This window comes from Macrobrachium rosenbergii, chromosome 3 (assembly GCF_040412425.1).
Source record: "Macrobrachium rosenbergii isolate ZJJX-2024 chromosome 3, ASM4041242v1, whole genome shotgun sequence".
NCBI lineage: Eukaryota > Metazoa > Arthropoda > Malacostraca > Decapoda > Palaemonidae > Macrobrachium > Macrobrachium rosenbergii.
In genome coordinates, this window is record NC_089743.1 from 91172337 (window position 1) to 91190987 (window position 18651).

Genomic DNA, 18651 nt, shown 5'->3' on the forward strand with positions numbered 1-18651 from the left:
CTCTCCCACCAGACACCACCATCTGCATCACTCTCCCCCCTACACATGTCTCTGTTCATCATTGGCTGGGTCGGTATCGTACTCGGCTAGCACTCTGCTAGGCCGCGGTCGATTCTCCGGCCGGCCAGTGAAGAATTAGAGGAATTTATTTCTGGTGATAGAAATTCATTTCTCGGTATAATGTGGTTCGGATTCCACAATAAGCTGTAGGTCCCGTTGCTAGGTCAACAATTGGTTCTTAGCCACGTAAAATAGGTCTGATCCTTCGGGCCAGCCCTAGGAGAGCTGTTAATCAGCTGAGTGGTCTGGTTAAACTAAGGTATGCTTAACTTTGACTCATCCCTTCTCACCACATGGCCACACCACCGCAGTCTTCTTTCCTGGGCCTTCTTTGATAGTTCTACGACTTTAGTAGTTATTCTTATTCTTTCAATTTTGATCCTGTCCATTTCTGAGCTACGTGAATTGACGTTGCTCGTCTATCATGGGGGTCTGTTCACTCGCTCTTTCATCGTCATCAAAATAAACAACTCTCAATAAATTCTGAGTGAAGTTTGCGAAAAACCCCTGCTAATGCTGGACTTCTAAATCTAAAATTCTCTCGTACCTAGACCCGATAATTAAATTTTAATGATTATCTACATGAAAAAGTTTTATTATTTTTGCTGTGATGTAAATGCCAGAGATGAATTAACAAATAAAATTCTTTTGGAAGAAAGTGTGACAAAACTTAGCAATGAGTTTCTGACACGCTGGTAAACCAAACCACACACTCCCAGAGGCTTGGTTTTATCCAGAGAGAGAGAGATTACAAGAAAGAGTGTAATCTCGCGCTCTTGGGCCCATTACATTACGAAAACCGCGTTCGAGCCTGGAAATGTTCGAGTCTTTGCAAAGACAGCAAATGTGCCGCCCGGAACATTATGATTTTTAACGAAACAAAGTGGAATTTTCCAAAGTTAATGGCTGTATGTTCTTGCAATAAATAGTTGTGATACAGAGCACCAAATGTAACTGGAATGAATGATGTAAGTAAAATTTAACTCGGGCAATTTAGATTCTAAATTAGTAATTATTTCGGTAATTCTTGCAACTCACGACTAGGCCATTTTGTCACATCCAAGATGCGCGCGAGTAGTTCGCTCATATAATAATACAGATAGTACTGTATTTTCATGTAATATGAATATACTTAATATACTTTCAACTCTGCAGACATAGTATTATCGTATACTGCCTTAATTATGCTCTCAACTTTATCCATTTTCAGGTAATAAACTTGGACATTTGAATATAAGTGCATCGACCATGTGGATCACTTTACCCTGTTTCGGTCGATCTTAATGTATTGGATATTGGTCAGGTTTCCTCTGCTCTTTCCAAAAGCAGTCATACATCCTCATGCCGAGGAATTCGGACGTTAATAACACACCAGTTATGACGATAATTCTATATTTAATCTTCAGGATACAAGATATTTTCAATACCGTTTTCCTATTGAAGACTGGTTACGTCTCCAAAGACCCGAATTTCTTATAATCGTGTTTGCATTTTGCATATTCATGAATGACGTCTTAATTCTCAGAGAACCGCGTAACATACTTCACGGTCCGGCAACGATGGAATGTAAAGATGATTATTGTTAAAAACCGTGGAATTGACCTGTTAATTTTCAACCCGCCGTCTTGTCTGTCAAATGAGTATAATTTTTATAATCGAGTGAATAATCGTAATTAGAAGATTCTTGTGCCTCTTCTTATAATTTTTAATCACATGACTCATTATGGGGAAGAATGACAGGTCGCAGGGTTTCAATATGTAAAAGTTGTTTAGGGAAATGGGAGTTTTACGTAAGGGTAACATTGTGGTAATGAGGCGTTTGATTTTAAAACAGCGTTTCTTTTGGTGGGACATACAGCGCCGTGTAATGTTCTTGATAGAAGGGCAAGTAGCGCTCTCTGTTGGTGAATGCTGGTGATAATGGGGAACTTTGCATCTTTCTGAACGTTGGCTGTTTTGGCAGACACTGTAATCCTCTGAGAAGACCATAATTCTTGTAGAACAGTATCGGCTGGGACAGTGTCTCATGAGCGGAGGTCTTCGATAGCTTCTCAATCGTCCCTGGCAACGAAACTCTTTTCCGGGTCGGACGGAACGACGAACTTCGGTTGCATTTTCAGTGCACCGAACGGAGTTACGATCATCTATAGAAGACTGCGAGGTATTACTTAGGTTAATATGGGTTTCAGGGTGCCCCTGACGACCGCGCCGCAGGTAGGACAGGTGTCCCTGGGCCGCGCGCACTCGGCGCACAAATGGAGGTGAGAACACGGCTGGAAAACCACGGCGATTTGCGACTTCTGACACAGGCGGCACAGAAGTCTGCGTTCCTCCTTCAGGACTTGGCTTTTCATGGTCTCGACTGCAAAGAACAAAGGAAGAACGATATATTTGGTTTGCAATAAACTTTGCTGGTAAATTAAACAGAAGATTGATTATATATATATGTATGTAGTTACATTCAATGGTTCTAAGATTTTGCTCCCATTTCATGAAGAGGAAGGCAAAAAATATAAGAGGAAACTGTAAATTCTCAACAGACTATCGGGTAGCATGGCGTTGGGAAAACTAGACCAATGTGGAAATGTTAAAGAATAGACCTAAGATATCTGCTCAGAATCAGTGAAGACATTCAAAAACAAATCAGTGAAGAAAAAATCTGAACTTTAACTGATAGTTAAATCTAAAAGACTAAGAATAGACCTAAGATATCTACTCAAAATCAGTGAAGACTTACAGAAACAAGTCAATGAAGAAAAAATATGAACCATAACTGATAGTTAAATCTAAAAGACTTATAAGATGATGATGATAAGGATGATTATCATGAGCCGCTTTGGAAGTCTCATGATTCAAACGCGAGTGAATTTAAGATTACCTTCTTCCAAGAGCCTGGTGTAATCGGCGTTTGGTTTCCGAACTGCAGGAACCGTAGAAAAAGAAGGGCTGGGAGGCATCTGGAAGGAGTATGAGAGATAAGCCTTGGCGTATAGCAAGGTAATATTGTTGGTCTAAATCAGTTCACAAAAAAAATTTAATTATTGAAAATTGAAAAATTTACTTAGGCCTAATTCTAATAGGGAATGATATACATGTTTTTTACTTGATTGAATTGATGTCTTATGGCATTTATCTTATCGGTCTATTCACAAAAAAAAATTTAATTATTAAAAATTGAAAAATTTACTTGGGCCTAATTCTAATAGGGAATTATATAGATGTCTTTTACTTGATTGAATTGAGGTCTTATGGCATTTATCTTAACGGTCTAAAATCACCAAAAATCAAAGTTAATTGAAAGATCCCCCGCACCTTTTTAAAAGAAAATCTATCGTTAAAGTTTACAGGAAAACACTGGAAAACTTACTGTTGCCGGACATGGTACCTGATGTCCATTGACAACCTGAAATGAAGAAGAAATTGCGCCGTTAGACCGAAGAATTCATCGCGTTTAGAGGAGCACCATTTTTTTGTTCTGGGTCATGCACTGAACATGTTGAATTAAATGACGTGATAAGCTTATCTTCCAGCTATCGTATTACCTTTATCATTATTGGCGGCTGTTATTAACTCGTGTGACTATTCACGAAGAGATTATCATTCATTCAGTTGTTTCAGAATCATTATTACGTAATTGTTATTTCAGCTAGAGTGTTATTACGATATTGTCTTCCAGTTTTGTAATTGTGATCGATACGAAAAGACCATCTTACCTCGTTTGGCAGCATGGGGCCATCGTGGCTCATGGCACCAGACGTGGAATTGCGCCGCTGCTTCTCCTCGTAGTCAAAAACGAGCTCCAGGGCCTCGGTGACGGTCCTGCACAGGATGCCACGGGTCTCGAGGAGGTTCCTGAGGGCCTCCCTCACCGACACTGGCGACAGACCCATTCCCACGAGTCTCTGTTTTTGCAAAGATAACAGGAACGATAAATGAATGATGTGATTTTATGGAAAAAGGGATTTATACACACACATCTATTTCATATAGGCAACTGTGTTGAATGGTAATACACCTGTCATGTCTGTTAGTTTAAAACAACAGTTTTCCTGTTTTCTGTTCCTCTTCGATGATAAAATTTCAGAAGTCAAGACCAAATTTGCTGCCGGGCCTCCATGTCAGTATTCTTATGCCACAGGCTGTTTCACTAGGTTGGGCAAAACTGATTCTACAGAGACACGACAATGCCTGGTATAGCTGTACAGACCTTGTTTAGAAACTAAACACAGAAATGCTAAAAAGGTTAATCTACCACTATTGAAAAGAGAGATCAGCCTAGCTCTAGGTAGTTTGGTCCACTCACCTTGGCCATAGGATGATGAAGCAGTAGCTCAGCCTCAGTGTCTGTCAGAGAAATCTTTCTTGAACCACTCATTGGTGGAGGGTTTTCCTTCAAAGCGGTGTTGACGACATCGTCACCCAACTTTCCCCTCGCGAAGGGGCAGAACGGGTAAAACCTGGCGTGGTCCATGAGGGGGTTATCTCCAAAGCGCCACCCATAGAGGCCCCCTCCACAGTGGAAGCACTGAACCCAGTCAGCCAGTCCTGTCGAGAAGAAGCCGGCTTCCGCCAGAACATCAGGGCCAACATTGACGTGTCTCGGCCACCTTGTGTAAGTAGACAGGCGGTTGGAGACTGTGTTCAGATGTGGGAAAGCCAGTTGTCCGCCATCTGGTATTTTAGTGGAATCTGGAAAATGACAAGAGAGTCTTGGTGCAGTGGTTTACAGTGCTACTGTGGTAGATTGCCATCACTGCGAATGTACTTGTACCAAGGTAGTTGACACTAGAATTCATTGAATACTTTTTTTTCAATGAGAGCAAAGGCCAATGAAACATTAAACCCTATGCCTTGCCTGAGCTAGGCCTATAGAAAGCATTGAGAAAAGGACAAAGAAGGCTAAAAAGGACTAACCTGTTTGGTAGGAAGTATTCAACTGCTGCGGCCTTGTGCTGGACACCCTGAAGGCATAATAGTCACAGAGGAAGCTAAACAGAGCCGTGTTATTTTCATCAGAGCCAGTTCTAGGGACATTCCCAGTGGCAGCACCTGTGATGAAAGGGCAGTTGGGGAAGTGCTTGCGATGTTCGACTTCAGGTTTGTCGCCTTGGTCCCAGTATCCCACAATCCCCTGGCAGAAGGTACACTGGACGTGGTCCTCGGTTCTCAAGTAGAAGAACCCGGCCTTCGCCAGTTCGTCTGGGTCAATGTAAGCCACCGGCCAGTTGGTGAACGTCTGTCGGCGGACAGCTTCCAGAAGCAGAGCAGACTGCCAGTGGAACCTTCTCTCGCTCCTGGTTTCGGGTTCTGAAACGGGAAAGTTAAGTATACCTTAGTTTAACCAGACCACTGAGCTGATTAACAGCTCTCCTAGGGCTGGCCCGAAGGATTAGACTTATTTTATGTGGCTAAGAACCAATTGAAACGGGAGATGATCAGATTATAACATTTCTTAGAACTCTGTTGGTAGCAAGAAGACTCATCATTCGAGGGTGCATGTTGAAACGCAACATTTTTGCGTACATTTCCTACAAATAAGTAAATATATGCGAATTCTGGCGTTGATAACAAATGCTATTTTCATCTGAGTCACCCTTTCGTACAAGAAGATTGGAACAGCACAAGAGTTGCCAAACATGTATATTATGATATATAATAACGTTCTTTTAGTAATATAGAATCTAAAACTGTGGACAATTCTGAAGTTCTGTGGGTGGACAGTAAATTTTCTTTTCGATGACACAAACGATCCAGAAGTTACAACAAACAAAACTATCACAAGTTCTGCAAGAATTTTACCACTTTTATTTATTACTGCCTCTACTATTAAAACTACCTTAGTAAAAGCACACCTTCATCCCTAGACTAATCACATTTATATATATATGCTATACATATATATATTATATATATATATATATGTATATATATATACATGTACTTTTAAGTAACATAGAAGCATTTACATATATAAATACTTCTGTCACTTAACAGCATGGAACATTAAATACAACTGAAGCCACAGGAAAAACAAAAGAATTATGGACCAAGCGCCTTCATATTTTTTCAACACATTTTCAGGGCACAATAGTAAAAACATTGAAAGTGACATACTTAGTAAACATAAAAGCAGAATTAATGACAACAAAGTGAAAATGAGTTGGAATAACAGGAGATCGCTCGGTGCGTAGCTACTTTGTTTCTCCTGTGGGTTCAGCTGTATATATATATATATATATATATATATATATATATATATATATATATATATATATATATATATATATATATATAGAAAGGTGGACAGATAAATTAATGGACAGATATATCTTACATCTGTCTTCTTCTTGCAAGCACTGTAAGGCTTCCTGAACACTTAGAGCCCTTTCTATTTAAGCTGTCTTCCACTCCTCCAAGATAACACTAGACTCCCTCATCTACCCACCATGACAAGACATTCGAATGAACCAGTTTTTATAAAAATCTTCTGTAGTATCCTCCATTCTCTCCACATGACCACGCCTTCCCAAAACACTGATTCACCTTATATGTGCTCCAATGTACCTCCAAATTTTCAGCCCATACCCCAGTCTTCACAGCTCCTATTTATTGTTTCTGTTATAAGAATCTACCGTAGTATCACCTATTCTCTCCACATGACCAAACTTCAAACCATTTATTCATCTTCTTATATATGGTACGTGGTACCATTCTCAATTTCTCATCCGTCTTACTCTAGTCGTTGCGACTTCTCCTCACTGTCTTCAGGCAACACTATCATCTAGAAATACTGGACACTAAACTGTCTTCAAATCTTGTCCGAAAATTTGCACTGACTTCCATTTCAGTGTCATAGCTCCTAACTTTACTTTATAGATAGATAGATAGATAGATAGATAGATAGATAGATAGATAGATAGATAGATAGGTAGGTATACAACGCTTGAAGCTACACTCACGTCTTTCAGTAGCCGAGTTAGGCGAGGGCCCAACCGTCATTCCGTCGTATTGAATCCCAGACATAACTGAAGTGTCAAACTTAATTTCAGTCCCGCTAAAACACGTAAATGGATTCTTTGCGAAAGAAGAAGCACGCCTCTTGATTTCCTCTTTATATTGAATTATATTCCTCTTTCTTTATATTGAATTATTCCTCACTGGTCTGAGCGCGTGCTATCGTACTATGCTGCTCCAAACCTGGTCAGTCGCTTACTGAAGATTCGTGGGTGCGAGAAGCTTATATCTGGAGTCAGAAAATGCCTTATCGCAGCTTATCAGCTGTAAGTCAATTTGATCACAACGATTCATTTCATATCCTCATGGCGAGGCCATATTTGGTAACTACACAAATTTCTATGTGATCAGGACAAGCTTCCGGTTCTTGTGAAAGACTCCGATGTTCCGTAGTTGCGAAATTTTTCCCTTCAAGAAGTCCAGAACGCAATAGACCATGTTTCTAGTGCTGAGAGTTATTTTATTTTATTTTTTTTTATTAATTTTTTTGTGTGAAATTCATTGATAAGATAACCACCGCAGTTTGTTCGGGATCTTCATGTCCTTACAATGGATGAGCATGGCTTTGATGTTGTGTATAATTCTCAGAAGCAATGTTTGAGATGTGTCAGTTTGAGATTGTCTTCGGTTACCGTAAACATAAATCTTCTAAAAACTAGCCTAGGTGGAAGATGGAGAACACTTTAAGAATAATAGTTTGAAATCATTCAAATTTAGTTTCCCAACTCCTTGCGACTTCGTCTTGTTTATGAAATATCGGTATTACATGAATTTGGTTTGTTGAGATGACGAAAAAAGGTAGATTTTGAAAAAGGAATATTGCTGGAACCTGTACAAATGTCGGTAATTTTTCTGTTATCAAAAAAATTCTTTTTCATGGTCCTCCAAATATAGCCATGAAAATTCCCCCACGCGCAAACAGTTCTTGTGCATAATTGCACAAGCGGCCGAAATCCCGTAAAAAAAAAAAAAAATTCACCTCGTAAAAAATAGCAGACTTATCAACATCTTATCTCCGTCGAGTGTTTACACCCAGAGAAATGACGAAAGGTTTTTCCTCGATGGGGCTGAACATGTCTCTTACATGCCCAGCACGCCCGTTGCGCTTATCGCTCTTCTTATCAGATAAAAGATAGCCCAAAGCTATGAGCGCCGTGGCCTGGGCGATCCCCACCCACAAGGGATTATTCAGCAGTTATATGGCTTCAAGTTCTTCATTGGAGGGGTGGGTAGAGCTGTCGGCTACCACGCTGTTGGCCCGGCGTTCGACTCTCCGACCGGCCAGTGAAGAAGTAGAGGAATTTGTGGTGATGGAAATTCGTTTCTCGTCGCAATGTGGTTCGGATTCCACAATGAGCCGTAGGTCCCGTTGCTAGGTAACCAGTTGGTTCTTAGCCACGTAAAATAATCCATCGGGCCAGCCCTAGGAGAGCTGTTAATCAGCTCAGTGGTCTGGTTAAACTAAGGTATACTTTTTTTTTTATATATTGCATCAGACGTTTATCTCCAGAAGTACCGAGTGGCCTGTACCTCCCCTGTGATGGTTCCGTTTTCTAAGCTTAGATATGTCCTTTCAGAACGCGTTTTTTTTTTTATAGTTTTGTATCCCTTGCGATTTAAATATATAGAATGTTTTCTAATGGTGTCATGTACATGCGAGAATACATTTTTTCCCGGTGGTCATAATCAGGGCAACTGACTTACAATTTCATTTCCTTTTATTTTACTTTAGACCAGAAGGACATTAAGGAGAAGCTATTTCCTTCTGGTTCAAGTTCAAATGGAGATTGTAATCGGTGACAGAGCCAGAAAGCGATTTGGTGGAGGTCGCTTAATTCGTTCTGAAGGTGAATTTAATCTCATCGGCCCTCAGTGAACGAACTGTTTTTTTTTTTATTTGACTCTTTGTTACGTAAAGTCACCTTCTGTGTTCCCTGAGTCACAGGCCGCTCTTTAATCTTTGTTCTTTGAGGACGGTCCAACGTTCGGTCAGTATTTAGGACAACAACTAATGGAGGTAATTATGAAGTAAAGGAACGAATGCTTAGGAGTTATATATATATATATATATATATATATATATATATATATATATATATATATATATATATATATATTATATATATTATCATAGAGCTGGAGGAAGGAATGAAAAGTTGACCAAAGCGTTATATGTATTTCCCACAACTCCTCAGGGTCAAATACACGAAAGCGCTTGGTCAATGCCTTCTTTCATTCCTTCTTCCAGCTCTACGACAACATAAAATATCGCAAGTTCTAGCGATAGATTGTATATATATATATATATATATATATATATAATTTATATATGTATATATATATATATGAGTTCCTCATTGGACGGTGGGTACCGTTCTTGGCTATTGTTCGATTCTCTGAGCCAGTGAAGAATTAGAGGAATTTATTTCTGGTGATGGAAATTCATTTCTCGTTACAATGTGGTTCGGATTCCCAATAAGCTGTAGGTCCTGTTACTAGGTTACCAATTGGTTTTTAGTCAGGTAAAATAAGTCTAATCCTTCGGGCCAGCCCTAGGAGAGCTGTTAATCAGCTCAGTGATCTGGTTAAACTAAGGTATACTAAACTATGTATATATATGGGAATGATGAACACATGAGCACACGTTTCACAGAACATAGATTTCTGACTCACATGGGAATGAACCTCGGTCATCTTGAGTGACAGTCCAAAGTGGTACTGACTGACTTTCAGATGTAAGTCAGAAATTATATATATATATATATATATATTATATATATATATATATATATATATATATATTATATATATATTTTAAATTATTTTGTGTATATTTATATGTATATAAAATATTCATGTATGCTCTCAGAATAGTGCTTATGTCATTTGCATCGCTAGAGAAGTTAAACCCTGTTGTACCTCTGGTTATTTATGCAGTGAATCAGATAATGGTAGCTAGTTGGCTGTGGAGGGTGGAAATTGAGTGAAAAAGGGCATTAGGCTAGTAACATCCTAAAATGTGAGCCAGACCAAGGTTATGAAGGTAAATGGAAACCAGGAAGTTGGTCCCTAAATGTTAGTATGGCTGGTGGAAGAATGGAAGGCTGGGAAGAATCTTGCAGCGTCTATTTCTTGAATAGATTGTTGAGCCAACTCTCCTTTATGGCAGTATAGCATGGACACTAAATGCGAATGAAAGATAAAATGTTAAAGCTGTTGAGATGACTTGTTTGCCCAGTACATGTGGCGTAAAAAAAAAAAAAACACTGAAAAGATAAGAAAGTATAGATATGCAGTAGTAAAGAGGAGTAGTGTAAGTGCAAGGATGGACTAGTGCTTTTGAAATGGTTTGGTCATGTCGGCAAAGTGAAGGACGATGAGCTGGATGACAGAGTTTGGAGGAATGAGAAGAGAAAGAGAGACTTAGAAAATACCAGTTAGAAGGATGACAGATGCCCTCGAAAGGAAAGCCCTTGTTCTCCAGGAATCATGAGTGAGCGCTAGACAGAGGTGAACAGTATGTTCGACGCACTACTGGTGAGCCTTCTGTGTAGGTCTACGAGGCAGCCATTAGTCTCCGTCAGCAGCCAAAATACTTACCGGGTGCTGTAGAGCAGGAGCTCTTGCCAGCACAAGGCTGGCTTAAGTCTAAATCATCAGCTAAAACATGAAATGGTTTTTCTCTGGCGCAAAGCTTTGTAAGGGGAAGTGGCCCAATGTAAAAAAAAAGATTTAATGCTTATGATTTTTGGCGCGGTTCCTCTCTCTGCCTCATTCTTTCGTAAGGTCCCCATTCGCTTAAAATCCCAGCGAATTCGCATGACCTGACAACCACCGGTAATGAAACGGTGGTCCAAATGGGGGTGAAACATTCGGCTGACGTTCCGAGAGTGTTTATGAGAGGAGCCTGAATGTTAACTCAAGCGGATAAGAATCAAACACGATCCTTCGTCTTGTTTACGCTGAACTGGTTCTGCCTTCTTCTTCTTCTTCTTCTTCTTCTTCTTCTTCTTCTTCTTCTTCTTCTTCTTCTTCTTCTTTGTTTTGACCCACGAAATCTAATGAGAAGTGAATTTGCAGATTTTCCTGCAGACTTACAAAGTGCTTATTGACGAGGGGTTATCACAATCCTGATTTATTGACGTGTTTGTTGTTACACCTAGTTGCCGCGGCGATTTTAATTTTGTACATCCATAATACTTTCATGATAAGAGACAGAAAAAGTCTGGGAATTTGTTAGATTCAGTAAGATTTAGTTTTTACATTTTTGTATGTTTTAAATTTCTTAAACAAAACAAATTTTTTTAAAGCCCATAAAAAATTTTTAATGTCAAAATTCGCCGGTTTGCGATGGATATATAATATTAATTTCAACAGGACCAAAAAATATCCAGTTCTCCGCACCCTAAAGAAACAAAATAGCAAATTCATTTTGAAAATGATTTGACAATTTTTTCTGCTTAACAAGTGACCCAGTTGTTCGATGGCCTAATTCCTCACAGCTTTTGCAATATTCTAATAATAAGAATAATATTCATAATCGTGTTAGGTATTGTTTACGATGGCGACACACAACTTCTGGCTAGACTGAAAAGGAGATTAGCATTTGGAGTGAAGTAATGATATGATTTGTTTTCAAATAACCGGTGGGAGAAATACGTGAGAATAGTTGCCAACGATTCGTTTTGGCATATATGAGTTCTTAACGTAGGCTTTCGTTCATACTTGACATCCATAAAGACCAGATTCTCGGTGTACTTTTTTTTTTAAATATTTAAGGTTCACGGCGCTGACTTTTCCCGTGCCTTGTGTCTTCCTTCAGCTTTGCAATTAAATGATTCGGCAAAAAGACTGAGGCTTTTGTTAGTGGGTGTCTCAGAGTTCATTTAGATTAAAATCACTCCGTTCATACCTTCGTTTGAGGCAGATACTGTAGGCCTATACGCGAATATAATAAAATACTAGACTAAGCCTAGAAGGAAACTCTGAAACTTTGATAGATGAAACTCAGAATAAAATTGTCATTAAAATTAAAAACTTTGATAGAATATAATAAAATATGTATATCGTATATTTTCTGCAGAATAAAATTGCAATCATTGAAATTAAAATCACTTTGTTCTTCGCTTCATTTGAGGCAGATACTGTAGGCCTATACGCGAATATAACAGAATACTAGACTAAGCCTAGAAGGAAACTGTGAAACTTTGATAGATGTATATCGTATATTTTCTGCAGAATAAAATTGCAATCATTGAAATCAAAATCACTTTGTTCTTGGCTCTTGTTTCCTTTCATTCCAGGACCTTTCTTCTTCTGTTTGTCCTGTCCCCATTTTCCCAAACGACTGGGTTAGATAAAAGGACAGTGGCTTTTCAAACAGCTCAGATGAAAAGTGGATCTTAAATTTAGTGCAGGGAGAACGAGGTCTTCAGTTTGCCAAAATAATAATTATAGGTCTTCAGTTAACTAGGCTGAAGTGACACCTTCATCTTGCTCTGCAGAAAATGAAATCTGGTAACTGGGATATATTTTTTTAATCGAGAGAAAAAACGAGATTGCAGAAACGAATCCATGTTTTGAGACTGAATCGTTTTGTTCTCTTTGCAGATAGTGAGATGTTTAATCCCAGAATCTGTTTATTTCCGTTCTATATTATTATGACGTCTCTGCTTTGGAATTAAAAAGCGTCAAATTTGATAAAATAGAAGACCTGGCAATAAATTATGACGTCTATTTTCTGAATTTTTTTTCTCTGATAAAATCGAATCCTGTTTGAGAATACCTGTTGACCTTCAATCATCCAGGCTCATCCAAAAAAGAATAATGGTCTCTGTTCTCTGATTAAGACCTGTTGACCTTCAATCAAGCTCATCCGTCTTAATTAATCCCATGGTGGGTGCAGGGCAACTGACGTTCGCGGCTTCGCGCCAAAATCGGACGGAGTTAGGTAATGCGTTGCTTACCATAGACATAACAGCATTCCATTCAGTAGTATTAGTGGTATCAGCAACATGATGCACACTTATCCTACATTAACTATGATGTGCTGGTGTTGTTTCCTGATGATCTGGTAAAAATGGTTCTACGCAGCGCATAAAATATCGTCGTCGTTGTGAACTGAAAGATAATTACTCTCTCTCTCTCTCTCTCTCTCTCTCTCTCTCTCTCTCTCTCTCTCTCTCTGTCTCTGTCTTCTCGCAAAAATATATTTCAGTTTTTTTTTGTTTTTTATCTGTTTATTGTTTTTATAGTAGCTATGTTGCTCATTTAGTTGATACCGGCATGAGTGACCCATTTGTCACGATGCTAGATAACACAAAATCATTCATTCGCTCATTGTTGAACATTCAAGTGACACACATATGCATCTCTCTCTCTCTCTCTCTCTCTCTCTCTCTCTCTCTCTCTCTCCTCTTAGTCATCGTCATATCAGTCATAAGTCTCTCGACCTCGGTCTAGTCTTCCTCAGTGACTAAGACCCTTGCTTCTTCTTTGATATTGATTTTCTGTCTTTTATTTCCCCATTCTAGTTTTTCCTCGTTCTTATTTTAGTCTCGAAACTGACGTCACGGCTCTTTTTTACTTTATTCTCATTGCTGTCTGAACATTCGAAGAATGAACATTGGGTTTACGAAATTGACAGTGCAAGCGGATTACATGCATTTATATTAATGCGTCATTCTATCGAAGTGGATCATACTATCTTCATTTTTGTTTAGTTCGTGCGTCGGCGAAGTTTTCCTTTTAGTCTGGAAAAAGGATATATATATTATATATCTTCTTCTTCTTCTTCTTCTTCTTCTTCTTTTAACGTGCTTGTTTTTCCCATTTGTATGGGGTAAGCACGATACCTTCTTTCGAAGGACTTTGATTTGGCTTTGGGGTAGACCGTAGTCTCAATATATATTTTTAAAGTCATACTCACCAGCTGTCTATACACTATAGTATTTATGGCTTTGAAATTTATCATTACTGCTTTCCCGAGAGCGACGATTGACAGAACGCCTGAATGAGATCATTTCGACGCATTTTACTAATCAGAGGACTTTGAGAATGATGAGAAACGAATCTTGTTCGTTTTTTTCGAAGCTGTACAGAAATCTGAAAAGATAAAAATAAGACGTTCAAAAATTGAAAAGGGAACAATAGAGAGTTGAAACAGAAATAAGGCAAGTGTTCGATTAGAAGGAAGGGCCGAGGCAACATTCCTAAATTGCGGAGTAATTGTGGATATTTTATTAAAACCAAACAAGTAAAAAATGCGCCGAAGTTTCTTCAGCGCAATTGAGCCTTCTGTGCAGCGTATAATCAAGGCCACCGAAAATAGACCTATCTTTCTGTGGTCTCGGTATAATGCTGAATGAGCCGCTGCCCATGAATCTGTAACCACGGCCCGGTGGTGGCCTGGCCTATATCGTTGCCAGATGCACGATTATGGCTAATTTTAGCCTTAAATGAATAAAAACTACTGAGGGTAGGGGGCTGTAATTTGGTATGTTTGATGATTGGATGGTGGATGTTCAACATATTAATTTGCAGCCCTCTAGCCTCAGTAGTTTTTAAGATCTGAGGGTGGATAGAAAAAGTGCGGACAGAATAAAGTGCGGACGGACAGACAAAGCCGGCACAATAGTTTTCTTTTACAGAAAACTGAAAGCTGTTTATGCATTTTCATCGCTTTTCCAAATTTTCTCAAAGGGATACTTTTACAATAAATTAGGATTATACATAAATGTTCTTGCAATTGTGATTCAAAGGACAAAAGATGAGAGAGAGAGAGAGAGAGAGAGAGAGAGAGAGAGAGAGAGAGAGAGAGAGAGAGAGAGAGAGAGAGAGAGAATCTGAAGTAAGACATTTTTGGAGGCACTGCATACAAATTGGACATTATTTAAATATAAATAAATATTCGGTTACATGAAAGTATAACTCCAAAATAAAATCCTATTCAGCAAAGTCAAGCATTTCACGGTAAAATCTGAACAGGTTGCTGGAAAAACTTCCGTTCTTGTTACCATTAAGACAAAACAAATATCAGAATTGACTTGCTCGGCAGGAGTAATTGAGGCTTCAGTCGTCACCTGCTTATCTTTTTGATTTCTTCTTCTTCTTTGAATACCAATGCCATTGATACCCAATTAGGTGTAACGAAAAGACTAACAAATGGTTGTTATCGTCACGGTGCGTCTACAGAGGAATCCTGATTAATAATATCTTGAAGGAGACATTAGGCCTACGCATGACTCACGAGAGCTTGGTCTGACGATTGTGTTGGGACAGAGTGAACTCTTCTCCAGGATTATAGCAAATTCCAATGCAAGATTTGTTCAGTACATGTCTTGAAGGACTTTGTCTAATCAAGGAATCGGGGAACTTCTTCAGTAACTGATAGTACTTCAAATCACGTGCGTATATGGATGCGCACGCGCGCACAAACACAAATACACCTTTTGCCTCACCAGCAAGACTCTTCTTAGACCATGCTCTAGACAAGGGGGTTTGACTCCAGAGCAGCCCCTGAGTGTAGGGGCGGGTTGCTTAAGCACTTCTCCGAATTATCCGTTTTGCTCCTGTTTACCTAAGCATTGAATTATGCGCCCGGTGGTTAGTCGGCTGTGGAGAGACTGGTATACCCTCATCTCACGAAGCTTTTCTGAGAACCGAAGTCATAATTCTAAGTGGAAATCAACGAGGTAATCGAAAGATATTGCTAACGGTGTGAACACTGAGAGAGAGAGAGAGAGAGAGAGAGAGAGAGAGAGAGAGAGAGAGAGAGAGAGAGAGAGTATCAAATAAATTGCGCACCTGTATAAAATAATCTTAAATGAATGAAATTTCAAAAACCTTGTCTATTTTACTGCTGCGTGAATCTCTGACAGACTTTGTCTGTGAGGACTCTGTTTGCACATTACAGACGTATTTTGTTTGAGGATGTGGCATGTGTGTATGTAAACAAAAAAACGACTTAACTCGTGTTTTTATTTTTCATTCTCATTCTTATTTTAGCCTTTCTGGCTTTAATTCTTTCAGCGAGAGTATTAACGAGCCGGGTAATTTTCCTTCTGTCCACCAGTAAGAGAAACAGTTTTTTTCTGGCTTCGTGAAGTGGAATATTCTCAGGGATTCTCAAAGCTGCCTCCACTTTTTTTTTATTTTATATATATTTATTTTGTTAATTTTATTTTCCTATGAATCTTTTCTCTTGTTTATGTATCTCCTGTTATTTTTACGCACGAATGGGCTCCTATTAATATGATAATATTGCAGTAAATGAGTAAATTCGAATCCAAACGCATTTCACAGAAAATAACCAATGTAGCCATTGCTGTTGGATTTGCGATAGCTCCGGAAAGATACGTAATAGTATTTGTTGCAACCTGTGGAAATATATTTCATGGACCCGTTTCGCACAGATTTTTATAAATGGCGATCGGTAGAGAATACCATGGACTTAAGAAGATTTTGCTGCGAAAAATTGCGAACGTGAAAATATACTATTAGCCGAATTAATCTGTTCCCAGTAGACAGTCTTATCCACAACTGCAATCGGGTCTTTATTGAGCATGGTACTATTCCTCTTAAAAGTACCCTTTGTAATAATCTGTATGGTATTATGCGTTGTAACACCTCTTGGGATCGTATACAAGCGGAAATGCGTATTGCAGAGAACACTGGATATTCGCTACTGCCTGTTCTCGTAATTTTATTTTCAACAGAACAAACTTTGTATTTTTTCTTTTCCAAATATTGTCATAAATTTTTCGGAACTTCTAGGTAAATAGGTTATTGTACCTAGTAGAGCTCTCGGCTAGCACGCTGTTGGCCCAGCGTTCGACTCTCCGACCGGCCAATGAAGAATTAGAGGAATTTATTTCTGGTGATAGAAATTAATTTCTCGTCATAATGTAGTCCGGATTTCACAATAAAGCTGTAGGCCCCGTTGCTGGGTAACCAGTTGGTTCTTAGCCACGTAAAATAAGTCTAATCCTTCGGGCCAGCCTTAAGAGAGCTGTTAACCAGCTCAGTGGTCTGGTTAAACTAAGGTATACTTAAACATTTTTTTTTTTAAATTAGCAAGTGAGCTTCAGTTTCAGACATTTAGACACTGATTTGGTATAAATATATTCATATTATGTTTTTTATTTGCTGCCAAAGATGTATTCTGTAAAGGTGAATATCTAAAAAGTTCAGTTATTAAAAACTCCATTACGTTACTAGCTCAAGTACCTGTTAACTTTATTAAGTTTTCCTTCATAAATTCTTTTGTGGTTCATCACTATATTGTGATCGGAAATAATGAGTAAAAAACCGCAATAATGTCAATGAGAGACTTGTATTTTCCAAATACAAAAAAGGATAAAACAGGGGACCTTTTTGTATTTTGGAAAAATACAGTCTCTCATTGACATTATTGCGGCTTTTTACTCATTATTAGTTCTCTTATTTGGTTGTTGAAATATACAATGTGAATCGTCGGGAAGAAAAATTCAATTACTGAGCACGAGGATTTGACAGCTGCGATTTCTTCAATCCAGTCCAATTACAAATAAGTTCATATTGAAATTCTTGGGACTTAACGACCTAGAAAACTGCCAAGCAGGTATCCAATGGACTTCTTGTATGTTTAGGGATAATCCGTCAGGTCCTGATTGCCGAAAGCGCTTCCGCCGTTATTGGGTCTTATGGTCAAACATATTTGCTCGACAAACCACGCTGATGGACATTTGTTTGCGCGAGTCGGTGTGATTTTAATTTCGTCAGGGAAATTACTACATTTTTAAGTACCTTTATAACTTGATTGATCTGCCATTATGAGGGAAGGATGTTATGGCGTAATTCGATGCAAACAGCGAATAATTTTTAGAGCGATTTTCAAGCTATCGAGGGATATTATGTGAAATTTACATGTTGAATAATAGTTTCAACTGCTTTCTCTCTCTCTCTCTCTCTCTCTCTCTCTCTCTCTCTCTCTCTCTCTCTCTCTCTCTCTCTCTCTCTCTCTTCTTTTCCTGTTCACTTTTTAGAAGCCAGGTTATTTTCCAAAGCGTGTAAACCAAAAATGAACTACACGAACGAAGTTTGAACACTGGAAGGATGGTAAATTCTCTCTCTCTCTCTCTCTCTCTCTCTCTCTCTCTCTCTCTCTCTCTCTCTCTCTCTCTCTCTCTCTCTCTCTCTCTCTCTCTCTCGTTTTGATCCCATTCAGAAGAGGAATAAAACAGAAATCTCCTCAACCTTCTGCCTCTGTCTCAATCTCTTTCTTTTTCTAATTTTTTTTTTTCGAGACGGAAGGAAAACGAAAGCAAAAGTGAAAATTAAAAAAAGCAAAAAAAAAAAAGAAAGTTCCCATAAGAAGAGAGTAAATAAACGGGAAATGACAATAAAACAGAAAAAATGACACACAATACATGACAAGTAATCTGCATCCCCGGTCAACGAGCATTTGCTGCAATTAGTAAAGAAAAAAGCTTTAATCTTATCTGTCAAGTTCATCAGCGAAGACCCGCCTCCATAACGGAGTGTCAGTGAACATTCCGGCGGTGCTTTTCCAGAAATTCATTTCCGATGCATAATAAG

General features: G+C 38.7%; 1 protein-coding gene across 1 annotated transcript; it reads right to left on the minus strand.

Annotated features, from left to right (window-relative positions):
- Positions 1-1435: 1435 nt before the first annotated feature.
- LOC136827829 (baculoviral IAP repeat-containing protein 7-like) lies at positions 1436-7505 on the minus strand. The gene is made up of 7 exons (XM_067085292.1): positions 7020-7505; positions 4975-5367; positions 4364-4749; positions 3774-3962; positions 3428-3463; positions 2939-3017; positions 1436-2422 (listed from the first exon to the last, which is right to left on the minus strand). Exons 1-7 carry the CDS (start codon positions 7081-7083, stop codon positions 2229-2231), a joined length of 1341 nt encoding a protein of 446 aa, XP_066941393.1. The 5' UTR covers positions 7084-7505; the 3' UTR covers positions 1436-2228.
- Between the last annotated feature and the right edge of the window lie 11146 nt (positions 7506-18651).

Coding starts and splice junctions, on each gene's coding strand:
- LOC136827829 (XM_067085292.1), bottom strand. CDS start 7,083: ATGTCTGGGATTCAATACGACGGAATGACGGTTGGGCCCTCGCCTAAC. Junction 4,750..4,974: donor GAATACTTCCTACCAAACAG/GTTAGTCCTTTT, acceptor GTCATTTTCCAG/ATTCCACTAAAATACCAGAT. Junction 3,963..4,363: donor TTCATCATCCTATGGCCAAG/GTGAGTGGACCA, acceptor TTGCAAAAACAG/AGACTCGTGGGAATGGGTCT.